The sequence below is a fragment of the Capra hircus genome, chromosome 6, assembly GCF_001704415.2.
Source record: "Capra hircus breed San Clemente chromosome 6, ASM170441v1, whole genome shotgun sequence".
Taxonomy (NCBI): Eukaryota; Metazoa; Chordata; class Mammalia; order Artiodactyla; family Bovidae; genus Capra; species Capra hircus.
In genome coordinates this window covers 71,390,982-71,418,525 of record NC_030813.1, presented here as the reverse complement: position 1 = coordinate 71,418,525, position 27,544 = coordinate 71,390,982, and the positions used below count along the sequence as shown (strand labels likewise).

Here is a 27,544-nt window from a genome sequence, read left to right as displayed (position 1 = left end):
TGACAGTGATTACTGAAATTGCTATGATGAGGCAGCCTTCACCATAATCAGTGATTGTGGTCTCTAGAACTAAACTGTCCAATTTGACCCCCTGCTGTACCAAGAGTTAACCTTTTAAAAAAACTTAACATTTAGTACCTACTACCTCACAGAACTTTGTGAAGGCTTATTCAGTCGCTAAGTCATGTCTGACTCTTGGCGACGCCAGGCTTCCCTGTCCTTCATCATCTCCCGGAGTTTGTTCAAACTCATATCCATTGGGTTGGTGATGCTATCCAGCCATCTCATCCTGATGCCCCCTTCTCCTCTGCCCGCAATCTTTGCATCAGGGTCTTTTCCAATGAGTCAGCTCTTTGTATCAGGTGGCCAAACTATTGGAGCTTCAGCATCAGTCCTTCCAGTGACTATTCAGGGTTGATTTCCTTTAGGATTGTGAAGGCTAAGATAGTGGTTTAAAACAGTCAACTTCAGAAACTGGTCTATAAATACCAATATGACTTTGATAAATTAGGAAATTAGGAGCTAGCGTAACACACAAGGAAAAACAAGCACTGGTCATACCACTTTTATTTATGTTGTATGTTACATTGTTTATTCAATATAGAAAAAATATGAATACACTCACAGTATTCTCTTAATTTGGTAATTCCACATGGTCAAATATTGACTGTTACTGTATTGGGTCTTCTACCCAATTAAGAAAGAGGAAGAAAGGACCTGGCAAACAGTTGTCATGTTAATAACAGCAATACCTTTCTCTTGCTCTTAAAAGACAAATTTTGAAAAGACTTCTGATTAAACTACTGCTTACTGGCTCAGGAAAATGTTTTAAAAGACAGAAATTAATTCATTCTTTCCTCCAGGAAGAATTTTAAGGTAAACATCTTAAAACACCCGGTTATCCAGGAGAAAATTTATATTCTTTACAAAGGGATCAGTCAGTGCTGAAAAAAAATCAAGTGGCAGACTCCCCTGAACAATGGTTCTCTATATAATACTACGCCCACCTCACCCCCAGCCAAAAAGGAAAAGCCAATAAAATAAAAATGGACTTTATAGTAACATAATTATGCTGGAGAAAAGGAAAAACTCACACAAGTATCAGGTTTCTTTTAAAACTCCATTTTGCAAATAGAATCAGTGATTATTTCTTTTGGACATAATACTTCCATTAAGTGGGTCAAACTCACAAATCAATGCTACAAAATACAGTATTTTCCATCACTTTTAGTTATAATATACACTATGTACATAAAGTTACCTATCTTAAACTAAATACAAATGAACAATAGCACATTAAAAACCAGAATCGGGACTTATAAATAGTGCAGAAAATGCAAACGCCAAAAATACAATGCCTCCTATGATTGTCACTGTAAGAGAACAGAAAAAAGTTAAAGGCAAATTCCTCTAAGTCATGATAATTGCCTCTTCTTCTAATAAACTCACATTAAAAAAAAATTAGAAACACTTCAACCTCATTTCCACAGTAAAATACTTAACGTGCCCAACACTAAACAGGTAAGAATCAACTTATTTTCCAGCACTGTTTTAAAAACAATTACATTAAATTCAGACAATGCTGATAGGCAACAACAGAACTATAACTCATCTTAAAAGCCAGTTATGGGGGTTGAAGGAGTAGAAAGGCTCAAAAGGGAGGGGATATATATACATATAGCTGATTCACTTTTGTACAGCAGAAACAATATTGCAAAGCAATTTTACTCCAACTAAAAAAAATTATAAAAATTTTCAGCAACTTCTGAACAAGCAAAGGGACTATTTCTATTTCATTTTTAAGATCAGGTACATAGGAAATTTTCAGCTGAATCAGTAAATATAATCTCCACCTATGATTTCCAATTCCGTATATGTTTCAAAGCTTAAAATTTCTCAAGTGTCCACATAACTTGACAAAAACCTACTATGAATCCAGTAATGCTTTGACGTGACTTTATATTTTACTAACATCTACACATGTGAAAAACAGCCCATGTTTGCAATAGCAGAACCGATACGCTGGACTTCTGATTATCGTAACAAAGACATAGTTTACTTTTGAAGACACACATTCTTTTTCTAACCTCAGTGATGCTAAAAGTTAAATGGTATTTTCTAATTAAAATAAAAATAAAAGACTTACCAGTTCTGACGGAGATTTTCTGTGCTATCATTCTTCCTCCAATGACGGCCAGTCCAGTGCAGAGGCAGTGTCCCACTGTTCCGCCCACTGCTACACCATAGGGATCCTGGAAACAAGGGCACCGTTAATCTAAAACCAAGGTGGAAACTGCCACCTGAGAAAGATGACTACTTTCCAGCCATGAAAAGAGGTCAGCAACAACACCAAAGCAGGAAAAAGTTCTACAAATTCAGGTGTGTAATTTATAAAATGGGTAATGGCTGCTTGAAGGAATATGTTCCAATTATACCTAGGACTAGAGATAAAAGGAAAATAAACTCAATGTGCAAGATCAAAAAAAACTAATGCAGTCTCTCAGCAGTTGCTAACCCTATCTCACAGGCAATATTTCACTCAAGTGAGTGCTAAGGAGACAGCCTGGACACCTCTTCCCTCAGGCAGTATTTGATACTCTCTAAGAAACTAGGCCAGCCTTTACAGTGTTGTCTGATGGTGCTTCCTAAGAAGAGACCGTGCCTCTCAGCCTCTGCTGAGCTAAAGCACCAGGACACAGCATCATTCAGTAGACAATTGCCACCAAGGCAGACTGGAGGCACTCAGACTGGGAGACCAGTGAGAGTTTCCCAGAAAAGACAGCACTGAAAGACAAGCTGGATCACCTGACTTGGCAGCAGGCCAGCAGCAGGAGACAGCCATGAAACACCTGTGTGTTTCTAGAGAGAACCAGTCAGTCACAAGCAAGGAGTCCATCATGGTAGGAGGGGGTGTGTCATGAAGCCTCGAGTTTAGACTTTTTAAGACACTGACTGGTTTCTAACTGGGGAGTGACATGACAGGTTGTGTTTTAAAAGTTAAGTCTACAGTGAACTGGAGGGAAAGAAGACAAAACCAAGTGATCAACTGAGAAATTCCTCCAGTAGCCCTGGGAAGAGAATGCTGGCCTGGACTGGCATGGAGCCCAGGCAGAAAAAAGCAGATAGATTCTGAGAGAAACTGAAACATGACTGATACATCTTAATGACAAATGACAGGTATGAAAAAAATCAGACTTGACACTCAAGTTCCTCACCCATAATTCTCTAGATGAATTGTAGTGATACCAAGGTGAGTAAAACAGGCAGAGGAATAAAGGAAAATGGAGAAGGGGGTGTGGATGCCGACAGACGTTAAACGTAGAGAAGTTCAAGAGTCAGCTGGGGTCGCTGGAGAAGCAGCGATGGGACTGAAAGTAATAATCCCAGGAGAGCAGGGCGGAAGGTGTTGACGATACGGTCATGAGGAAGGCAACACTGAAGGATGACAGCAGAGAGGAGCCCAAGGGAGACTAAGCAGGTGACCAAGCAAGTAGCCTCCCAAGAACACCACAGCAGGACCCATCCGTGGCCGCAGTGAGCTTAAAGCACCGCTGAGTCAGAAACTGAGTCCAGTGTGTTTGGCAAGCAAGGAAGTAGAGCCAACTCCTGTTCCCATCACAGCCAAGCTCTCCGAGGCTGAGGGAAGTAGGGCACGAAGAAGCTTTATATTTGGAAGAGAAGCAGAATTAAGGAAGGGGTAGAACTTTTTTAGATGAGAAACACTCGTGCATGCTAAAATGCTAACAAGACTGGGCTGGAAGGAAGGCAGAGATTCTAAGCTTTAAGTGGAGCATAGAGGGCTGAGACCCGAACAGGCGGGAGAGGACTACCACTGTGACGGGTGGCAATGAAGAAACGACTTCTGCTTTCCTCCGTGAAGTAGGAAGCAGGCCCATTTGCTGGGGTGGGCAGTGTGTGTGCCAACTGGGGAAATGGAGACAACTGGAAATGTGTTCATGCGGAACAGAAAAGTGGGACCGCATTCCACAAATTCTGTGCATCACACCCTGTAAAACTAACAGAAGATGGTTTCATTCTATTTAAAAATGACACCTGAAAAATCACTGGATTAAATAAAATTAAATGGTTCCTTTAATACAGGATTTTTCAGTCTTTGTTATTTTGTATATTCCATCTTCAAAATGAAAAACCACGTTATAGTATTTGCCAAATTTACTGGACATTGGAACCTTTTTCCTCAACCTTTTTCTTTGTTGTTGTTTAGTACCTATCAACATCTCAAAGGGCACTAGAGGATTCTGTGAAATTCAAAGTGGGAATGCTGAATTCTACTGGAAACAGAAATGAAGTTTAGACTAAAATGGAGTGAATCAGACTACAGCATGGATTATACAAAAACGTTGCCCCCCCAAATTAAGAATATTAAAGTAACAAAAACAGACAAGTACATCTGTGCCCCTGAAGAGCTCATTACCTGTCCCTGTGGTGCTGAGTGTAGAAGGTGGCTAACACCCAGTGCCCCCTGTGTCTGGGACCCCACATGCATTGTCTAGTTTCAGCCCCAAACCACCCAGGAAGCAGATGCTGCAGTCATGTGCTCACGTGGCAAGAGACTCGACCCCAGGAAGCATTCACTGCACTGCTGGCAGGCAAGCAGTGGGCCACAGGAACCCAGGGAATGTTGAGCCTGTCCCAAGTTACTCTGGGCCATTTAGGTGACAGTATTAGGAAAAAAGCAACGATTCCGCCATCATGACATCTCACATGGCAGAACCACCACCACCACCATGAAATGATCACTTACTTTCAAGTCCCAGTTCTGGCAATCTGAATGCCAGTAAAAAAGGCTATAAATCAAGACAAACATAGGGCAAAGCGATTAAAATGACATTTAAAAAGAAAGTTTATTTTTAAACATAGGACTCAAAAAATTGAGTTCCCTTTTTTCCCCCAAAAATACAACATTTTTGAGGCTGCTTTGACAAAACTGTCCAGCTTTAACTATTTTAGCCCTGGCCTTCAATTCTTGTTTTATATTCTGAACTGCAGCCTACGCAACTCATTCTTTTATGGTAGATACCTCCTAGGAGTTAAAAACAAATTCAAATCAAGCTTACTATCTAAAATCTTTTCATCTGACTAAAAACAATGTGATTTAATAGATATAAAATAAGAAATAGCATTAGTTAAGATCAACAAGAGCTGAAAAGTAGCAGCATTTCTGTCCCACAACTGTTTCCTCAGCAGATCTTAATCCGTGTGAACAACAGACCCTCATGTAAACTTTACTATTCCCTTCAAAATAAATAAGGATTTAACATTTTCTTTAAAAAGGTATCTTTTACAGAGTGGCACCTGACAACTCTGAACAAGATACAGGAGAAACGCCTAGAAGGCAGACAGTCTTGGCTCTAGTCCTTGACCTTGCTACCAACAACTAGCTTCTGTCCTAGTGACAAACCACCCAGTCTCTCTGGGCCTCAGGAATTGATCTATAAAGAAAAGGCTAGGACAAGATGATCTGAGATCTCCTCTGCCTTAGTATCTTAGGACTGAGTAGCCTAGGGCTAAGACTTAAATTTTCTAAGTAACCTTTGCAACACTCAAATAATTTTTTTAGCACAAGGAATGGAAGAAACCAGAGATATCTACTTTTAATGCTTTAGGTATTTGCCAAACTGGCCTTTAATAATTATATACCAGTTTATGTTTTCAACAAATATATAAAGGAAGGTTCTGAGAAAAGAAAAAGAAAAAAAAAAAAAAAAAACTAAGCCAAAACAACAGCCACACTGTCATTTTGGCAAAACTCAAAGAGGAATCAGAAGAGAGTAATCTGACTGATTGTAGAAACTGGGGAAAGGTCAGTTTTAAAGGTTAGCATTGTTATTAGACCTAAAACATATTGTCAAGCATATGAAGTCATCCCTTGACCCACCTTGACTCTGTCCAGTGACCTCTGGAGCAAAGTAATGATAGTTTTAATACAGAAGCAATTGTCTCCAAGTACCACTTACCTCTCTAGCTGCCAAAACAATTGTAGTCAGTTGAGAGCGATCACCCCATTCTGCTAAGAATGTTAATGTAAGAGCCTGAACAAAGATGGGTGAAATAAAATGCAGCCACTTTTTCTGAGGTATTGTTGTGCTTGTACCAGTTTCAACATCTCCTGGTCCATTTAAGAGTTTGGTTCGTTGAAACTAAATTAAAAAAAAAAAAAAAAGACAGTAACCCCAGAAACCAAGCCAGTATAGCCCAAAATGCTTAATCTTTCTTTTAAAGAGTGTTTAAAGTCTATGGGAATATGCTCTCAGAAGCTAAAGTTATGTTGATCCCAACTTATTTTGTGAACCACTGGTCTCATATGGCAACAAATGCAATATTCTCAATTTTTCCAATTCTTCCCAACAAAATAAATAAAACATTTATTGATCACTTGTTACCCTAGATGCTGTGGAAAGAAACAGGGAAAATTATAAACAAGTTCCTATTTTTCAGGAGCTTATAATCCATCTAATTAAGAAACCTGATTACAGGTGTTCAATATTTATCCCTGAGGCCCTTCTCTACCAGATTTCCACTAACCCAGTCCTATCACAGCCAGATGTAAGAATGGAAACCAAACAAAATAAGCTATTTCTGTGTAGCCCACACATCTCACAGATATGGATGACCACTGAAAAAATTCTATATCGTGTTTACTCTTAATAGTTGAGTGCCTTTTTAACCGCACTCTGACTTACTTCTTCATCTTTTTTCTTTAATTCTGCTTGAACTTCTTCTAGTTCCTCTTGACCTTCATCTGGACTCATCTTTAAGCCTTCCCGAAGCATTCTAATGCCAAAAATGGCAAATAATGCAGTTGAAACATAGTATGTATACACCCTGGGGATGACAGTGGTGGCATAACCAAACAAAACTGCAAGAAAATGCAATGATGTGTCTGATTAATTAGCAGATTATACACCAACCAAAGAAACAGCTAACTTCAGAAGTCATCATTTACCCGTTTTAAAGGGAAAATGGTCCACATTAGAAGCTAACAGGTAAGAACCTTAAATTCTACTTCTTTCTCTCCAATAATATTGAGCCCTTACGTCTAACCAATGACCTATCTATCACAGTTTAGCAAGAAATCAGTGGTGCAGCTGAAGGTGGCAGAGGTTCCACACAGACTCTCGGGAGATCTGAAGATAATCATCTCTTCAGACACCTTCCGCCAGAGGCTGGCTTGCCACAGGTCATGCAGGGCACAGTTCTTTAGTTAGGAGAGTAACTTTGATGTACTCTACACATCTCATGATCTTATAACCTGGAAGCTATATACAACTGTCCTACATGATATTTCTTCATCACAGATCTAAGTTACAAACCTCTATCGTGAAGAATCATGACAAGATTCTTATGTGGCATGTTCAAACTATGCTTCTTTGCAACTATTTAAAATAAAAATACTTTATGAAGGAAAATAATTCCATACATATATACATATACACACACATATATACATAACAGACTCAAACTTCCTCAGTATTATTCTTTCCTCTCATTAAAGTATAGAGGGATAACTCTAAGTTACACAAAAATCTACACCTGGAACTATATCAAGAATCCAAACCCTAACTGTGAAACACATTCACATTGATAATATAAAGTTAGTAATTAAAAACTATGGCAGGGCCAGAGGGCATTTCCATATATATAATAAATACAATTACTCTTCATTTTACCAGCTCTTTTTCTAAAATGGGCACAACACTTATAAAACTGCCTAATCGGATATATAACTGCATAGGTGAACCATTCCCTGAATCATTATATTACAAAATGAAAAAGACTTTAAAATCATGTTTAGAAATGTAAGTCTATGCTTCTGTGCATATCAATATATGTTATACACATATGTGTATATATGTGCCCCCCCACACACACACACATAATACAGACATATTTTCTAGTTCTGTCCACTGAGAAGGCCCAAATGTCTCAGTAACAATGAATGTTCGAACTTTGCACTCAGCTCTTGGTTTCTAATGTGTTTCCCACTAAAAGGCTCTTCAGAGAAATTGCTAATTCCAGGACCGGGCAAAGCAGGTATAAGATGAACCTGCACTATCTTGTTATATTAGAAAAAAAGGAAGAACAAAAACAAAAAAAAGCATGTCACAAGGACACAGGAGTCATCGGCCTGGAGGGGTTCCCAGCTGCCCTATCTTGGGTAATTTAAGGAACAATATAGTTAAGTAATTAACTATAAACCACTGAAAAAAAGGAGTTCATCAGTTTACATTAATAATAAACAGACAAACCAATGTGAGTGGGGAGAGTTCTTTCTTGGAATAGCATATCAGGGCTCACTGGTAAATGTGGATGGGGTTTTGGAATTAGCCATTATTTTGCAAGCATCGAGGCAGAGTTCAGATCATGTAAGAGCCATCAACTGATGCTAAACAATGGGGAGTAGGGTTATCTGTACTGTCTTAAAATGTCTCCCAAAAGATTACAAATTAACTGTGAGGGAGGATAAAGACAGTGTAGCCTTTACTGGGAGACCATCAGTGAGGGACAAGTGGGCGCCTCGTGCTTCCAGGTGTGACTCTCTTCAGAGGGGCACCCGTCAGCTCTGCGGGGTTCTAGTCAAGAATGCATAACCCCAACCCAGTCACGAGGCAAAAACCACACAAACACAATATGAGGAGCTGCCCATTAAAGGGGGAGGGGGATGTAGCTTCGAAAAAGTATTATACATAAGAAAGGCCTATAGAAACATTTCAGATTAAAAGCTAAAGAGAACTAAATGCATTATCTGACCTAGACTAGATCCTCTACAGGAGGACAGAGACTATTATCAGATCAACTGACAAAATTAAAATATGGATGATAAGATTAACGTATCAACCTATGTCTATAAAGATGTATACTGTGCATATATACTTTCTCTACAGATATATAAAATGTGCATATTGTACACCTAGAGATACATAGAGATATAAAGAGAGAGGTCACAAATGCTAAAGAAAATGTGGTAAAAATGTTAACAGGTGAATCTGGATAAAAGGTATATAGGTATCTGACGATCTTATTTTTGCAACTTTGTAAATTTAAAATATTTTCCATAAATGGTTTTTAAAATTTTAGAAAGAAATGCAGCAGATCTTTTAAATCTCCTCAATTTAGTTTTCCTTTTATCTTCAGATAATCTAAAAGAACTACTTACTGACACAGTCCCATGATTTCTGCCTTGACATCTCCATAGAGAGCAAAAAACTATCTGGCACTCTAACACTGTTCTTCTTCCCCTGGTTACTGTCCCTCTATTTCCTCTTTCTTTGGAAGCCTTTCCTCAGACACTTGAGTACTTTGGTTCTGTGAACAATGAGAGGTTATTTCTCTTTAAGCAAGTGATTTGCATCAAGTCAAAAATCACTGACTTACAAGTAATTAAACTGAAAACATGTGGCACAAGAATATTAGTTGTGGGGGAATAAACGGGCCAAGGGTTAAAAACTAGGCGGAATGTCAATATTTACGGTACCTTCTTTTTCAGAGATAAGAATGTAACTAGAAGCAGGGGATGTCTTAGAAACCAAGAGAATAAAAAGATGAGAATGCCCATGAATGTGGTAAGAGGGGCTCATTAAAATGAAAACTGAACTCTGTAATTAGGAAAGCTGATTACTGAAGGCTTTGAAACACAAAGAGTTTCCAGTTTGTGGAAGATGAAGTTTATGAGATCTATTTCCCTAAGTTCAACTTCCACAGGCACATTCGCACATGCGGGTCCTCCATGCCCACATCCCTTCACAGCTGCCCTCTGCCCCTCTAACCAAGATGACTTTCACGCAGCTTCCTACAGTGCCTTTCTCACAGCATAAAAAGGTATCATAGGGCACCAAAGAGAGGGTCTGAAATACTGATACACCTAGTCAAGACATCATAAACCAGAGATGGGGCTTCGGTCCTCCCTGTCTTACACAAGTTTCTGATGCCGTGGCACTGAAATAAGAGCGTGACAGGCACTGCAAACAATGGCCGTGGATGAGAAAGAGAGTCTTTTGGCTTCAATAAGTTTTACTTAGAAATTGTGCTTCTTTCATCCCCAAACCAGGGGCATGCTCTTCCCTAAGGCAGAGTCTTGCTATAACAAAGAGAGCATCACAAAGATACTAAATCTCAGTGGCTTACTTTCCCATGCAGCTCAAGCCTAGCTGGGCTTCCAGGCCCAGTCTCGCCAGCCAGTCATTTTAGAATCAGAATTCTAAACAGACAGTTGCCATGGACATATATCATGTTTATTAAGTTAAAAAACCAAGTAAATGTTTGCTGATACAAAATAAACCTGATTTAGATGGTTTACTATGGACCAATTGTCATAGCAGTGTGACAGACATTTTTCATAAACTGAATGAGCTAAATCTGTGGCTCCAAGGCCCCATTAAACATGTAATATGACACAACTTTAAAATCCCTTATTGATAAAAGTACACTGAAATCAAAAATATTTCAATTTTCTCAATTACTTCCTTCTAAATATATCCAGTTAAACAAAGGACCTCTAAATAAAAGACTAATATGTATAAGTACAGTCATTTGATTAATTTTAGAAAAATTTTTTTGCTATACGTGATGGTATCCAAATGCTTTTAACAAAATTGACAGAAGGCCTTATTAAGTTGTCAGTTGGTAAATCACTTGAAATCACTTGGTGACAGACTAATATGTGATTTTTAGCATATAACCCAAGAGTTCAATGAACTGAGTGACAAGGCTATAACAAAATTCCTTCCTGTCTGCTTTTGTGAATAAAATATCTCAGCCCTTATATCTATGTTTCTTTTTAAAGATCAGAATTGACTTTAAACCTAGCTTCATTCTAGCGATAAGTATAAAAAATGGATAATTTTAAAAGTACAGTTCTATCATCTCATTACAAGATGCATTTCCAACTTTTAAAAAATGTTTACTTAAATTTGTGATATATTTTATTATGATCAACTCTGTCCTAGTAACTATAATTCAACTGATAAAAAAATTTAACATTTATAGACTTAATAAAGGAAATTTTCACTATGTTCTATAATCCAATTTAAAGGCGTTTTTGCTACAGATAAATATGACAATGTGATCCACAGAAGACTTTCAAGCAAAAAATTTATCATAGGGATAAAATTCTGTGAGGAAAGTAAATGAAAATAAGAATTAAAGGAGAGAAAAGAACAATGTAAATTTCCAAATGTTTATTTAATATTAAAGGAATGATGGTGTTGGTAAAGCTAAGGATCAAACTCCCAATGGTATTTAGATTCCACTGGGTGTATCTTATTTTTGGCCACATCTCAGCATATGGAACTTCACTCACCAGGGATCGAACCCACATTTCCTGCAATGGCAGCACAGCACAGCAGAGTCCACCATTGGGTGTATTTTAAAAGAAAAGGGCAAGTAGACCCAAGACCTGGGACAACTGGCACAGGCCCACTTTGGCCAAGTCAGAAGAAAATCAATGGCAACCTTACAGCTGCCTCTTGTTTAGTTGCTCAGTTGTGCCCGACTCTCTGAGACCCCATGGACTGTAGCCTGCCAGGCTCCGCTGTCCATGGGATTCTCCAGGCAAGAATACTGGAGTGGGCTGTCATCTCCTTCTCCAGAGGATCTTCCTGACCCAGGGATCAAACCCAGGTCTCCCGCATTGGCAGGCAGGTTCTTTACCGCTAGTGCCACCAGCAAGCCCACAGCTGCTCTATCTCCCAGCTCGTCCCTTCGAGGCCCTCATCCAGATCTGCCTTGAGTTTTCTATGGTCGCTCCTCCCAAGGAACAAACTCACAAAAACAGAGAAACTGCCTCTCTTGATGGGTCTGAATTTTAGTGAGAAATTTTGAAAAAAGCTAAAGACAGGAATGCCAGATGGAGGCTGTTCAGACATCAAGCTCTCTTCACGGTGGGATGTAGGAGGAGACACTCTCAGAACCGCTGTATTGCCCATCCCACTTCCACCAGGCATCCCTGGTCACAGACCCAACACATTTCTAGGCAAGCAGTTGGTTCTAAACAAGTATCTATTGAATTAATTGTAATTAAGGGCTTCCCTGAATGGCTCAGCGGGTAAAGAATCGGCCTCCAATGCAGGAGATACAGGAGACTTGGGTTCGAACCCTGGCTGGAGAGGATCCCCTGGAGAACCGAAATGGCAACCCACTCCAGTATTCTTGCCTGGAGAATCCCAATGACAGAGGAGACTGGTGGGCAACAGTCCAAATCCAAAGGGTCACGGAGTTGGACACGACTGAGCAACTAAGCATGCATTGCAAATAATGTGAAAATATCGAAATAAATGGTTCAACAGTTGTGTCCTGGGCACAGCTGGGCCATACCTAGATGCAAAGCCCTTTTATGATAAGGAGGAAGAGAGCTAACTGGTGTAGAACTAACAAGATGGCTTGCTTGTTTTATTTCATCTAATCTTACTATTCTTTAAGGATGGTGCTAATATTATCCTGAGTTTACAGCAAAGATTCTCCAGGGGCTTAAATAACTTAGACAGTGGAGTAAAAATGTAATTATTTTCCAATCACTTTTTAGCTTCAAACCTTTTCCCAACAAAGTCTCAATTATCAAGCAGATGACAGTAAAATTTTTCTCAAAGGAAAGACTGGGGGCCCATAGCTCACCCGACTGCGTAGCCTCCAGGCTTCATCCCCCTCTCCCTGCAGAACCTCTCATCCTGAAGAAAGCCATTGGAAACCCTTGGATTCAGAGTCAGACACAGCTGCCTCTGAATCCCAGCTCCACTGCCTGTGAGCCATGGACGGATGATATGTCCCTCTCTCTGTCCATCTGTACCAGGAGAGGGCTTGCCCTAAAGAGGCCCTGAAGTGTCATGCACACAGATGGCGCTCAGCAGACAGCAGCCACGTGACTGCTCCTGTTTGCATAATGAGCAGGCAGTAGAGGCTGGATTCAGCCCCAGGTTCAAGCTGTCAGATTCCATGCCTTTCCTGCCACTTGCACCCTCCAAAAGCAGCTCCAGGCCCCTAAATAGAACGCAGAGAAAGGGCTCAGGATGCAAAGGCAAGCCAGTTTAGGAGCAAATCTGGAATGCTAACAAGAAAAAAAAACTGTCAAACTGGAAATTTCACAAAGGAAAGCAATATCCCCACACTTACAGACTGCTGAAATTCGCCAGCACTGAACTCAACCGTCTAGGGTGCATCAGTTCAGTATGGACAAGGCTGATGAGAAAACAGAGTGGCAAACAGATCTGAGCAGCGCAGCAGGGTTTAACCTGCCCTGAAAGACTGCTAAACATGCATGACATAAGGGACTTCTTTCGTTTTGGAATTTCTTTTTTCATCAGTTTGCAAATGCAATATGTATTTAAATACTGTATAATAAATGTTAAAACACTGATAAGATTTAAAAAAAAAACCAACTATAACAATTTAACGTTCAACATACCCAAAATTACATCTTTGAAACTTCTTGAATTTAAGATGAAAAGTGAGAGGGGGCACATAGTCTTTTAATGATTTTAGAGATATACAGGGAAGAGGCTTGAAGACCACTGATACAGCCTGTTCCTTCAAATAGTCCACGTGAGGAGCTATCAGTGCCAGCAGTCAGAGGGAGACAGGCCAACAGTCAGGACAGAAGAGATCAGCCCTGCTCAGAGCTAAGGGACAGGAGCTAAACCCAAGCTAAACCCAAGCAGAGCAGGGAGAATGTATGGAGCCAGGTTCCGAGCAGGGAATGGGCAGAGAGAGGACAGTCTTCCAGTGGTCCTTAAAGATGGAAGTTTCAAAAATAAAATTCTCTGGTATTACTCAAACTCATTCCAAACAAGTGACTTCACCATTTACAACCTGTCCCACTTATCCTATTTCCTAGAATCAGAATTTGCTTTTGAAGAGAAAGTTGTTTTCATTGTGAAATATGAATAATGCTAATACCCAAATGTGAAAAGTAGTAAATTTTTAAATTCAATAAAATACTCATTATGTTTAAAAAGACAGACTTTAACAAGCATCTAAGCAGCCAGTAATAGAACCTGTCCCATACTGTGTTTCAGGAGAAATCTGCTGCATGCTGAAAGAGAAGGGTGAATGAGTACTTGAAATATAAGAGCTTGTTTTAATACAAACCACAACCCCATGAGGCAGTTATATACTATCTCCAGTTAACAGAGGGGGAATTGAAGCCCCAAGAGGTTAGGTAACTTGTCATTAGGTTAAAACACGGCAGAATTAAACTTTAATCCAAGTTTGATGCTAAGGGGGAAACTTGTTCTTTTCCACCCAACTACATGGCTCAAGGTAGCTTCTGAATCAGAGACTAAAATATGTTCAGTTATTTAGTGTAAGGTTTACATTCTCTTGGTCTTAATTTTTTTTTTTTGAAAAACTGAAGCCTATATAATAGTAACTCAAATAGTAATACAAACTGGGACTCTAAGAATGTTTCATTCCTTTACTGATAATGGGTAAGAATAGCTTAATAGTACACAATACACTGAACATGATTCCTCATTATCTGACTTCCAAATATCCACCAACAGGAAACACGCATTTCTCTGTGGTGGCTTGAGTCCTATTTCTTAGATATCAGATATAAATAAACTTATCTGGACTTAACAAGAAGAAAAGAAAGCAAAAATATCCATAGTGAAAGCAAGGATCAAGGTACTGACAGCTCCTTTCACCTGGACTATTTAAAGGAACAAGCTGTATCGGTGGTCTTCAAACCTCTTCCTTGCATATCTCTAAAATCATTTTGAAAAACTACTTAAGCCCTCTCACTTTTCATCTTAAGTTCAAGGAGTTTCAAAGATCTAATGTTTGGTATAGTGGGTAAAATTGTTACAGTTGTTTTTTTAAAATGTTTGTCTTTTAAGTGTTTTAACATTTATTACATAATATTTAAATTCATATTACATGTGCTTGCTAAAATCTGTCATTTTAAACATGTTATAATGAGTACTTTGAATCAAATATATAATTTTACTATTTTTTCCATTTGGATATTAGCATTAGTGAATAAATGAGGAGTATGTATCTTCAGTAAGTGGTGCTGGGAACACTGGACAGCTACATGTAAAAGAATGAAATCAGAATACTCCCTAAACACTAGACACAAAAATGAACTCAAAGTGGATTAAAAGACCTAAATATAAGACCGGGTACTATAAAACTCTTAGAGGAAAACGAAGGCAGAAGATTCTTTGACATAAATCTCAGCAAGATCTTTTTTGATTCACTTCCTATAGTAATTAAAATAAAAACAAAAATAAACAAATGGTATCTAATTAAAAGCTTTAGCACAGCAAAAGGAAACCATAAACAAAAGAAAAAGACAATCCTTGGAATGGGAGGAAATATTTGTAAACAAAACAACTGACAAGGGATTAATCTCCAAAATATACAAACAGCTCCAGCAGCTCATTATTAAAAAACTAAATAACCGAATCAAAAAATGGAAGACCTAAATACACATTTCTCTAAAGATATACAAATGGCCAAAAAGCACATGAAAAGATGCTCATCATCACTAATTATTAGCAAAATGCAAATCAAAAGTACAGTGAGGCATTACCTCACACCGGTCAGAACAGCCATCATCAAAAAGTCTGTAAATTATGGAGAAGGTGTGAAGAAAAGGGAACCCTCCTACACTGTTGGTGGGAATATCAACTGGTACAGCCACTATGGAGAATTATGTGGAGTTTCCTTGAAAAACTAAAAACAGAACTACTGTATGACCCAGGTGGGCATATACCCAGAGAAAACCATAACTCAAAAAGATACATGCACCCAAATGGCAACTGCAGCCCACGACAGCCAGGACGTGGAAGCAATCTAAATGTCTACCAACAGAGAAGCAGATCAAGAAGATGTGCACATATATACAACAGAATGTTACTCAGCAGTAAAAAAGAAAAAAAAGAACAAAATAATGCTATTTGCAGCAATATGGATAGAACCAGAGCTTGTCATACTGAGTAAAGCCAGTAAGACACAGAAAGACAAATACTATATGACACTGCTTATAGTGAGTGAGTGAAAGTCAGCCAGCCGTGTCTGACTCTTTGCAACCCATGGTCTATCCATGGGAGTTCTCTAAGTTTCTTGCCTAGAGTGGGTTGCGACTCCCTTCTCCATGGGATCTTCCTGACCCAGGGATCGAACTCAGGTCTCCTGCATTGCAGGCAGATTCTGTGCCATCTGTGCTACCAGGGAAGCCCACAGATTACACGTGGAATCTAAAAAAATTAAAAAAGGGTAGGGATACAAATGAACTTATTTACAAAACAGAAAGAGTCATGGATACGGAAAACAAGCTTATGGTTACCAGGGAATAAGGGCAGGGGGAGGCTGGGTGGCAAGAGATAAACTGGGAAAATGGGACTGACATATACACACTACTATATATAAAATAGGTAACTAACAGTAACCTGCTGCATAGCACAGGAAACTCTACTTAATGCTCTATAATGGACTAAATGGGAAAAGAATCTTAAAAAAAAAATGAGGGGCATGTATCTTGATTGTGAATAGCTAAAAATTTAATTTTAAAAGTGCAATATGGTTTTTAGGAATTTTTGTACTATAAACATTTTCTGTTTCCTAAGTTCTGGAGCACAAACCAAATTCCAACATAACTGTGTGAACGATCCAGTGACTCAACGCTGTCGTGCGCATGTGTGCTCAGCCACTAAGGGGGCCCCTCAGGGCGATCATGCTTTCTCTTAAATGCAGTGAACTCATCAAGAGGAAAAAGCACTCACCTGATAAACACGTCATTAGGCCCAAGGCAAGCATTGCACCAGCCAATACTGTCAAACGGTTATAGCGCATTGCCATGATGGCTGCTATAAAAAACGTCTTATCACCCAGTTCAGATACAATGATAACTGATATGGCAGCCACAAATGCATGGATAAATCCCAAATTAGTCTGGGTAGCTGGATCTTCTTTATTGGTATGAACTGGAGCAGCTGGTGTAAATCCTTTCTGAAATTAGAAAATACATATTAGCTGTTTTATTATTAAAAATAATAAAAATAAAAATAATAATAGCATTATTTTAAATTATTTAACTTGTAGGTGAATTGAAATTGTTTTTCTATTGTAGTCATTAGACTTATTTACTGTCTAACCACTGCCTCAATGATGACAGCAACCTCTGATTGATGGTTGTTAAAATGGAAATCCAAGCACAAGTCTACAAAACAATTTAGAAAAAGAGCAGAGACCAGCTCTAGCCACACATTAAGATTATCCTATTTTCTAAATGCATGTGAACTGAGTTCTTAGCTATGCCTCATTCAAATCTTTGTTCATAATTTAGGTGTAAGACCCAAGGTATCCTTATCAAACTTTCAAGTAACAGGAAGCTGACAGAAATTTCATGAACACTTAAAAGAACAAAGCAGGATCTGAAAGCTCAGTAGGCTAAAGGAAGAGCTGGCTCTAGTAGCTAAGCTGAGATCTAATATCACTGGATATATGGATGGTCCTACACCAATACCCTAGGCTGTAACGTGGCCTAACACAGAAGATAAGCTGAGTTTTTGTTGCTGTTAAGGCCATTTTGAGTTGCAAATGTGACAAAGTTCCAAAAAAGCACCAAGCACTTTAAAGAGTTAATGACAAGTTCATCTTCTGTGCCTCACAGTCCTTCCTCAAAGTTCTGTACTGGCTCTGAGGCACCACATTCTAAGGCACCACCGCCCTCTGAAGGTAACCTCAGACAGAAGAGACTCTAAAACCAGGGGCTGGCAAGCTACTGGTAAGAGCAGATCCAGCTGAAAATGACTTTTCCGTTTTTTATGGGATTGCAAAAAAAAGAAAAAGGGAAGGAGGAAGGGAGAGGGTTGGAGAGAAGTAGGAAAGGAACATTAGGCAACAGAGACCTTAAGGGAGCCTACAAATATGTGGCCAAACCTAAAATATTTATTACCTGGCCCATGACCAAAAAAAAAGGTTTGCTAACTCAGGCTCTAAAACAATCACATATGGACTGGGTACCTAATGTTCCAATAACTGAGAAAGTCTATATGAAAGTCTCTGTGGGCCCAAGAGGTAGAAGTAAAGTTACAGGTGGCAGGTTATATATAGCTGAGCACAGAGAAGAGAGTTCTACCTCATGAGGGTTTCCAGAGGTTGAAACGCACTGCTAGCCTGCGTGCATTCTCAGTTGTGTCCAACTCTCTGTGACCCCATGGATTGTAGCCTGCCACGCTCCTCAGTCCATAGAATTTTTCAGGCAAGAATATCGGGAGTGGGTTGCCATTTCCTCCTCCAGGGGGCCTTCCCGACCCAGGGATGACACTAGCGTCTCCTACATTGACAGGCTGATTCTTTACCCCTGAGCTACCTGGGAAGCCCATATGACATAAACTTGACTCCCAAAGTCCACGATAAGGATCAGAAAACTTTATTAAAGCATTACTCAGACTAGACCTCTAAGGTAAAGATTTGGGAAATTTAACAATTCAGAAAATATTTGGCATTAGGGCTAAATTGAAAGGGCAGCCTTGGAAGGCCAGCTCGTGATTAACCAAGTACCATTTATTCTAGCTTTCTCTCCATCATCATTTTAATTCCAACTATGCTGGTTTTCTTTTGAAAATGAGTTTCCTTTCTATTTAAATACCCTAAGAGCATTAAACATGATAAAAAAAATATGCATTTTCATTCAGTTTTCACTAATGCAGTATTTTCCTCTTGGAAATACTTTTTGTATGAAAAAATCTTGTTGCAAAATATTTAGGACCTGAAATCCAAGAAAATATTTTAGGAATATATATATACCATTTACAACCAATTTCAAACAGAAAATGTTTACTTTTAAAAACAAACACAATAGTGATCAAAACACATATTTTCATAGTTTCTTATTTCCCAGCTATAAAACAGAGGCCACATAGCCTCTCCATTCCTCTATGAAATTATGAGGATAAAATAAATCTTGCCTTGTAAGCACAAAGCAAAACAAAAGCTGATGCTTGTGAACTGTGGTGTTGGAGAAGACTCTCAAGAGTCCCTTGGAAAGCAAGGAGATCAAACCAGTCAATCCTAAAAGAATATTCATTAGAAGCTTAAGCTGAAGCTACCAATACTTTGGCCACCTGATGCGAAGAGCCAACTCACTGGAAAAGACCCTGATGCTGGGAAAGATTGAAAGCAGGAGGAGAAGGGGACAACAGAGGATAAGATGGTTGGGTGGCATCATCAATTCAATGGACACGAGCAAACTCGTGTGTGAGCAAACTCAGGGAGATAGTAAAGGACAAGGAAGCTTGGCATGCTGCAGTAAATGGGGTCACAAAGAATCAGAAACAACTCAGTGACTCAACAACAGCAAAACCAAAACTATATATTCTTAAAATCTTTCTATTTACAGAGCATAAAAAAAAATCAACTTATAGTTTTTGTTATATATTGAGCTGATCCTGGATAGCCCAAATTAGTGTTAAACAGCCACCAACCATGGTGTGATTAAGAATTAAAAAAAAACGTATCAGGGTATTATGAAGATATGTGTGTGTGTGTGTGTGTGTGTGTGTGTGTACACTCAATTGTGTCCATTTGTGACCCCATGGACTGTAACCCACCAGGCTCCCCTATCCGTGGAATCTTCCAAACAAGAATACGGAGTCGCTGTCATTTCCTCCTCCAGGGGATCTTCCCGACCCAGAAATGGAATCTGCATCTTGGGCAGCTCCTGCATTGGCAGGCGAATTCTTACCACTGGGCCACCTGGGAAGCCCACTATGAAGACAGAGGATTTAAAAACTTAAAAGGTTGATAAATGCAGAAAATGATCAATTACTATTCATTCATTTGTTGTCAATTACCCAAGTAATTACTATGTGCAGGGACCAGCTTCTTTTCCTAGTTCATCTCCAGAGGGGCAGAATGTAATGGTTAATACATGGGTTCTGGAGTCAGACTGTCAGCGTTCGTAGCCAAGACATTACTGGTTACTGTATGACCTTGGGCCAGTAAGTTTACCTCCCTGTGACTCAAGTTACGTCTCTATGATGAGGGGTATCTATCATAGATTGATAAGGTTGGTGTTAGGATTAAATGAATTACTACACGTAAAGCCCTGAGAATGGTGCCTAATACACAGTAAACAGTTACAGTTAGTTATTCCAGCACATCACAAATGACCAGTTAAATCATCCCAAAACTAATTTCCTCATGACCTTAAGCCTAGAACATAAAATACAAATACTTAATTCTGGTAACTATACAATATGTCCCATGTAATCACATACTAATTCCCAAAATGAATCTTACATTTCCTAGTGAAGGATGAGCCAGAGCAACACTGTCCAACAGTAAATAATGCAAGGCACATAATGTAATTTTTTAATTTCTAGAGAATTTCTTAGCAGTCCAGTGGTTAGCCAGATATTAAACAATAAAAACAGATAAAATTATTTTTAATATTATTTTATTTGACCCAATAGACCCAAAATACTACTCTAGGAATATTTTTCAATTAATGAGATATTTAACCCTCTTTTTTTCCTCAACAAATCTTCCAATGCTAGTGTGTATCTACTCACTGCACACATCTCATGCACCTCTCAATTCGGACCTGCCACATCTTTTCAGGTGGTTAAGAACAGTCACACGGCTCATAGCTGTAGTACTGAACAGTGCAGTTCAAGAGTACGAGCTTTTGGTAACCACAAACTTTCTATCATGCAGTCCTACTTCCCTTCCTACCATCCTATTATCCTCCTATTTATCTAGATTCCTCAAGATCCAACTTCTGTGGAACCTGTTGAGCAATGCCTACCCCAACAACTCCAGCCCCTAAGGATCCCACTCTCCTCAAACTGAAGGCATGCTGTGGGCAATGAGTCATGGCAAGTACATAACGGAAATAGTTTGAGACAGGAACACTCAGGGAGTTAAACTTTTTGTATTAGAAACAAGTATAAACATACTGTTATCATTTGAAATAGTTAAAAGAGACAAAATAATTAAATGCCCATACACAGGGAACTGATTAATAAATGGTAGCTGCATTTACTGGAATATTATGGGCTGAAAGTAAGAATGTTTTATATACACTAGTAAGAAAAAAATCACTAAGACATTTTTAAGTTGAAAAAAGTATGTCCTACGTATGTGGTCACTGTATTATGTTATGGGGTGGAGAGTCAGGCAGGTTTATAAAGTATACACACAGTTGCTAATGCTCAAGAAATCTCAGGAAACAGTAACAGTGGCCAGGGAAGGAACCAGGATGACTAGAACAGGTGTGGGCAAACTTTCTCTTAAGGGGCCAAATATTTAACCTCTTGGGCCATAAAGTTTCTCTGGTAATTACCCAATTGGTGCTATGGTCTGAGATCAGCCATAGGTAATACTTAAATGAATGGCCAGCTGCTGCTGCTCCTGCTAAGTCACTTCAGTCGTGTCCGACTCTGTGCGACCCTATAGATGGCCTCCCACCAGGCTCCCCCATCCCTGGGCTTCTCCAGGCAAGAACACTGGAGTGGGTTGCCATTTCCTTCTCCAGTGAATGGCCTAGCTCTATTCTAATAAAACTTTACTTACAATAAGACGCAATCAGTGGTAAACTAGTTTGCTGACCCCTGAGCTAGAATACAAGAGGAGACACACTTTTACCTTTTGGATTTTTCACCATGCTCATGATTAAAGACACCTATTATGCCCCACTTCAAAAATCACTTGACCCAATCTCTTACCCCAGCCATGGATGATCAATTCTGCAAGCTGTAACTGGCTTCAGGCAGATCCAACCAGAAAATAACTGTTCTGCACACCCTTATTCACTACACTACCCAGAAGTGTGGAGGAATCAAACTCTACGGGCCAATCTTTTACCAATACCGAGGAATCAATTCTGAGGTTCATTTCATAAAGCTCCTGGAAAGTCTCAGCAGGATGTGTGCTAGTCACTCATGGAGCAGATAACTTGAAAATTCATGAGGTACATCGACCTCCTTCCCTGGACTGACAATTTGAAAGAAAACAGGCTTTATTCTGAGAACAGGGAGTAAACCATCAGGTGAATGACTGGAGTAAGATAAGAAAGATAAACTGGGCCCACACTGAAACGCCTGTATGTTTATGGACCAACTAAGAGGCAAGGGAGAAGCCTTTTAAAGTTTTTGAGTAGAAGACACAAACGTAATTAAGGCACCGTGACTAATAGATCAGGACAGAAAGTAAAGAATACCAGCCACTGAACCAATTAATTAGGAGGTCTACTGCACAAGACTCATGTTGAAGACAAAATAAAGGAAAAAATCCTGTACATGATGAGAAAGAAAAATTATGAAATTTTTAAAAGGCAAAGAATCAAAGATACTATCCATATTCCTCTAAGGTATATGGGAAAGAGGAATAAAAATAAGGGGCCTGGTTTCACACATGTTCGACTTGAGGATAAAAAGCATTTCAAATAAAGATTTCCAAGAGGTTTGGAAATCCAAGAGATTTCAGAAATGAAACACCTGAGTTTAGGCCAGCATAGTCTCAAAGTATGTATTCGGTTGCTGGCAACCTGAATTTATCAGCTAGAGCTTTGCAAGACTAGATTTCTATGGGAAAAGGCAGAAATTACACTGAAAAAAAATGAGCTTCAGACAATGTCTATATTTAGGGAAGGGAGTGGAGGAGGGAAACAAAGAGAAAATTGTCTTGGATATTTAGAGAGGCAGGCAGAAGAACACCACAGATGGTCAAGTTAGGGGCAATCATCATTTCACTGAGCTACTAACTAAATGCCATGGATTTTCATACACAGTTTTATTTGACACTCAAAACCTTAAAGCTGTTATCCCAATTTAACATAAAAGAAGAAACTGAGAACCAATAGGGTTAAATAACTTCCTCAAGTTCACGCAAACCGAGGTAAGAGTAGGACTCTTAAAAACAGAGAGTTAACAGTGTTAAAGAAGAACTGAAAAAGAGCCCTGGATTTAGCAATTAATTAGGTTACAGGTATCCTTCAAAAATGAACTTTCAGTATAAAGACATGGGATGACGCCAGATAACAGAAGACTAAAGCAAGGTGAAAAAGCCGCTAACTCTCTAGTTAGAAATTTCATTTATAAAGCTGAAGAAAAGAAACTAATACAAGCAAGCAGTTAAAACAACTGCCTTTCCCCTCCCCCCTTCCAAACAGGAGAAACCTGTGGGAATGTGTAAGCAGATAAAAAGGACCCAAAGAAAAGGAGAGAATAAAGATACTGAGGAAGTAAAGTACTAGAGGTCAGGAGTACGGGCACAGGGAGAGAGGAGGTATGGAAAGGGTGATAGTTTGCCCATTACAGAAGGAAGGCAGAAAGTACTAGCATAGAAGCGAACATTTAGATTAGTACAGGAAGGTCAGAGGCAGTGACTATAACTCCAATTTTGGCATTCCACTGGTCAGTTACACAGCGTCAAAGTAATGAAATACACTCTTCTCCTCAGTACAAATACCATTCTTGCAGATTTGGATCTAAAATCCAAATTATTTACATCCTAAGAGTAGGGTCAATAACCTATAATTAAAAACTAAAGACAAAAAACTTAAGAAAACTCTTCTTTACTTAAAGCTAAAATTAGTTTGAAATTGAAAAACTGTGAAAAAGCACCTTCATTTAGAGAATAACCTTTTATTCTTTAGAATAAAAATATTCTAAATATCTAAAGATTCTTCCCTTTATCTTCAAGAAAAGGAAGAAAATAACAATTAACAATGAAAAAAATAATTTCTAGTTCCAGAGTTCAAATGAACACATATGTATTAAAATTCATACAGATAGCTGCATCAGAATCTCCATCTACACATAATGAAACTAGAGAAGATGAAGATGCTTTCTTTTAAACAAAATCTACAGCCTGCTACCAAGAAAAAGATTGATGTCCCTGCAAAAATAAAAACAAAAGTCCCTCAACAAGTTACCACACAAGAAGTGAGATTATTTGAAGATAAAGGAGTTAGAGGAAAGCGCTTAAAACTGGCTTATAACTGTCTCCTTGCCATTGCTTTATTGTATCAAGCCAGAAAAACCTTTCCAAAGTTGAAAAAATGTGTGTAAAAATACATGTATAACTTAAACCGCGACACCATTGATAAGCTTGGTTTTGAAAGATGACCTTAAAATAAATAAAATTACATTTTATTATAAATACTCATGATCGTCTTTTTGTGAATGGCTTAGCTTTTTAAGTATTTTTTATGAATTTACTGTTAATTCATATCAGAATAATATATTTAACAATTACATTTTTATCTTAATGAATGTTTATGTTTGCTTATATAAATGTTATGGTTTTGCAATGTGTTTATAAATTTTGACATTTGAAATGTATTGTTTCATTGATTTTTTTTAAAATTAACTGCTCTGATAGTAGAACACCAACAAATAAATGCAGTAACATCAGATCACTTCATTCTGAAGCAACAATGAGTAAGACAAGGGTCTTCATGCCTGATAGCTTCAGTCTTAGGTGTAAAGACGTTAGAACTGGGAGTTTGGATTGGATGGAGCAGGACTGAAACTTAATGAAAACAGACAAAAGTTTAAAATATTGTGTGAAAGGCCTTTGTGTTAAAAGATACTACATAAAAGAAATGCCAAGAAATAGTAAAGTAGAAATACAGTATAGAGAATTTGTTCTGGGTCAAGTGGTAGGCTTCTGTGGATTTATCAACAGTGCTTTGCAACCAGAGCAGTCCCTCTTTAGTCTTCCAGAATACACAGCAAATTACAAATTACCTCTATTAAATCTATCTGAACTCCCTGACCTAAAGGGACTTAATGCCTCTTGGAGTTCATACTCGCGACAGGAAAGAAATTAAGAAAAAATTGAGTATGTCACTAGAGGTGAACTGCATAAATGAAAGGATCCTAGTGATCAACAGGGCTTTTTTCATGGGTTTGTGAAATGCGGTTTATTTATAAGTTCAGAGTAAACTCCCTCAACTTTTTTTCACCTGATTATGGAGAGAGAAAAAAAAATCCAATGTAGAAAATCCTATTAGAAGTTCAGTAATCTTGCTTCAAAGCACCCTATAAAATACAACTACATTTTTACAATACATCTTACATTTGAAAGCTCCCTAATAAAGGAGATTTTTTTTTCCCTCTCCATTTTCAAAAGAGGAAACTAACATAGTGGCATGAAAACATATATTGATGTATCCTACACTTTTAAAAGATCTGTTGCATGTAGCTGCAAAGCAAAACAGTTGAAACTTTTTGATATTTGGTGATGCTGAATCCTTGCCTACATGGCTATTAAACTTAACTCTGATGATATCTTACTTCTACCAAGTGGACAAAAAAAAGCAAATGATATTGACATTACATAGTTTAGCAAATATGTGGGGAAAAAAAAACCTCTTCCAACATACTGTAATACAAGAGGAAAAAAAAAGCCAACACTTGAGCCAAAACAAAAAGTTACATGAAAATACAATTAAAAACAAAATAATTAGATTCTACTAAAATACAGAAAAAGTTCCTAGTGTCTAAGAAGAACCACCATGAATGTATCAAAATAGAAAAACAAAAATTATATTGTGCCTGTCCCTTCCCTCCACACCCCCAGTTTTAAAGACAGGATTCTTCGGACACTTAAATACGGTCACTGGACACTCTTGCCTTTTTTTTTTTTTTACACAGCTATACTTCTCCCAGCTGTCTAAAAGGGTATCAACCGGCATACCTACCACTATTTGTATCTCAAAAATCACTATATGACCAAAACTTTAATGTAAGACCTGGAAAATTACATAACCCAAAATACTTATTGCTTTAAAATAAACTTCTGATAAAGAGTGAAATGACAGAAGGCTAAAAGATGAACATTAAGAATGAATTTCATGAATCAGCATTTCAGTTCAATTTTGGAAGTGGACATGGCAAGCTGGGTCAGCTGGATCCAGGAGTCACAGGCAGGAGAGAGAAATCATCTAAGTCAGGAAATTTCAGGGAAGTCTTCAGAGAGGAGATAACCGGCTGCTTCTTGAAAAGTGGGAAAGGTTCTGATCAGTGGGCTTCAAGCTCATTAATCCCCTTTTATTTATAGGTCTTTGTTGGAAAGCAACAGAGCACATGGCAGGCCTTGGATGTGAGTAGTGGTATGACTGGGAGTGGGGCTAAAAAGCCTGGAGGGGTTGACTGCAGTCAGATTACCAAGAAACCTGAATATCCTGCTGAAGAGGCTGGACTGAAATCAGTAAGCCAGGCAACTCACTGACGATTTCTGAGAAGGAAAATGCAATTCAATGGTAGGAAGATTAGTTAGGTGAGGACAGGCTGGAGGTAGCCTGGGGTGGAAATGTGATGGTTGAGTGCCCATGTCCTCTACTAGAAAAGACTACAGAGGATCTGAGTTCAGAAATCCAAACTGGAAACGAGGAGAAAGCTCAGGACCCAGAGTGGGATTAAATATAAAAAACGCTGCTGAGATTTTGAACACTGATCACTAAGTGATTCTATTAACATAAATTAAGATGTTAACATCTACTTAGTGAGGGCCAAAATGCAAGATTCTGGTACACTTAAAAATTTAGTCTTTGGCATCCCACACTGCTTGCATACAAAGACAGACTATTCCTCTGCATTCCTCAGGGTTACTTACTACAAGCCGGAGCACGTTTTTAACAGTCACCCTTCCTTATCCACATATATTTGGCAAAAATCACAAGTTGTGCAGAACTGAATTTGGTAAACAGTTCGGGATAGCTGCTTCAACAATGAAATGGCAGATGTTATTATTCTCAGAGAATAAGAAAAGGCTCCCAGCTGCCCTCCGTTAAAACTTTTCTACTTGGGATGAGTATTTCCAGTTCTCTAGGATCCATCTGATCAACAAGACGCCCCCTTCCTCAGCAGCATCTGCATCCTCCCGAACTAAAGGTTTACAGTGGCCTCCCAGCTCTGCTCTCCCCTCCCCCATAAGGAGCCGGGCGAGGCCAGGGCCCACCCGGGAAGGGCACACTCCCAGGTCTTCCACCCCGGGAAGCCGGGGCCGAGGTCCCCTCCTCGCGCCGGCAGCCTGAGTCGAGGGCGGCGCTCCGGCAGCGGCGAGCCTGGTACCCGGCGCCGCCGGCTCCGCAGCCTCGCCCTCCCGGGCCCGTCCCGCTCACCTCGACCCGGGCCGGCTCGGGGCCCTGCACAGCCGCGGGCTGCGGCTGCAGCTGCTGGGCAGGCGCCGGGGGTTCCTTGTTCCGGTGGCTGAGGGCTTCGTCGGGTACGGCCCGGACCCCGGCCGGGGCCCACAGCAGAGGAACCAGCAGGAGCAGAAACAGCCCGGGCGCAGATGCGCGGCCGCTACCCCGGGCCGCCGCCGCCATCCCGCCCGCCGAGACGGCCGCGGACCGGCGTCTCAGGAGGAAGTGCGGGCGACTGGAAGCTTCGACCCCAAGCCGTTCCTGGACGCGCCCCCCACGCCTCGCCGCCGCGGCTCAGGGAGGAGCCTGCAGCATGCGGGAAGTAACCAACGGAGGACGTGAGACAGGGCGGGCCGGCGTCTACCGCCGGCGACTGGTCCTCCCCCGGCCCTGACCACACGACTCTGCCAACTGTCTCAGTGCGGC

General features: G+C 39.5%; 1 protein-coding gene across 1 annotated transcript; it reads right to left on the bottom strand.

Annotated features, from left to right (window-relative positions):
• TMEM165 (transmembrane protein 165) lies at positions 550-27,544 on the bottom strand. Its single transcript, XM_018049465.1, has 6 exons — positions 27,095-27,544; positions 16,740-16,965; positions 6,705-6,880; positions 5,979-6,161; positions 2,147-2,252; positions 550-1,373 (listed from the first exon to the last, which is right to left on the bottom strand). Exons 1-6 carry the CDS (start codon positions 27,299-27,301, stop codon positions 1,297-1,299), a joined length of 975 nt encoding a protein of 324 aa, XP_017904954.1. The 5' UTR covers positions 27,302-27,544; the 3' UTR covers positions 550-1,296.

Coding starts and splice junctions, on each gene's coding strand:
- TMEM165 (XM_018049465.1), bottom strand. CDS start 27,301: ATGGCGGCGGCGGCCCGGGGTAGCGGCCGCGCATCTGCGCCCGGGCTG. Junction 6,881..16,739: donor CCTAATGACGTGTTTATCAG/GTGAGTGCTTTT, acceptor ATTTTCTTGCAG/TTTTGTTTGGTTATGCCACC. Junction 1,374..2,146: donor GAAAATCTCCGTCAGAACTG/GTAAGTCTTTTA, acceptor GTTCTCTTACAG/TGACAATCATAGGAGGCATT.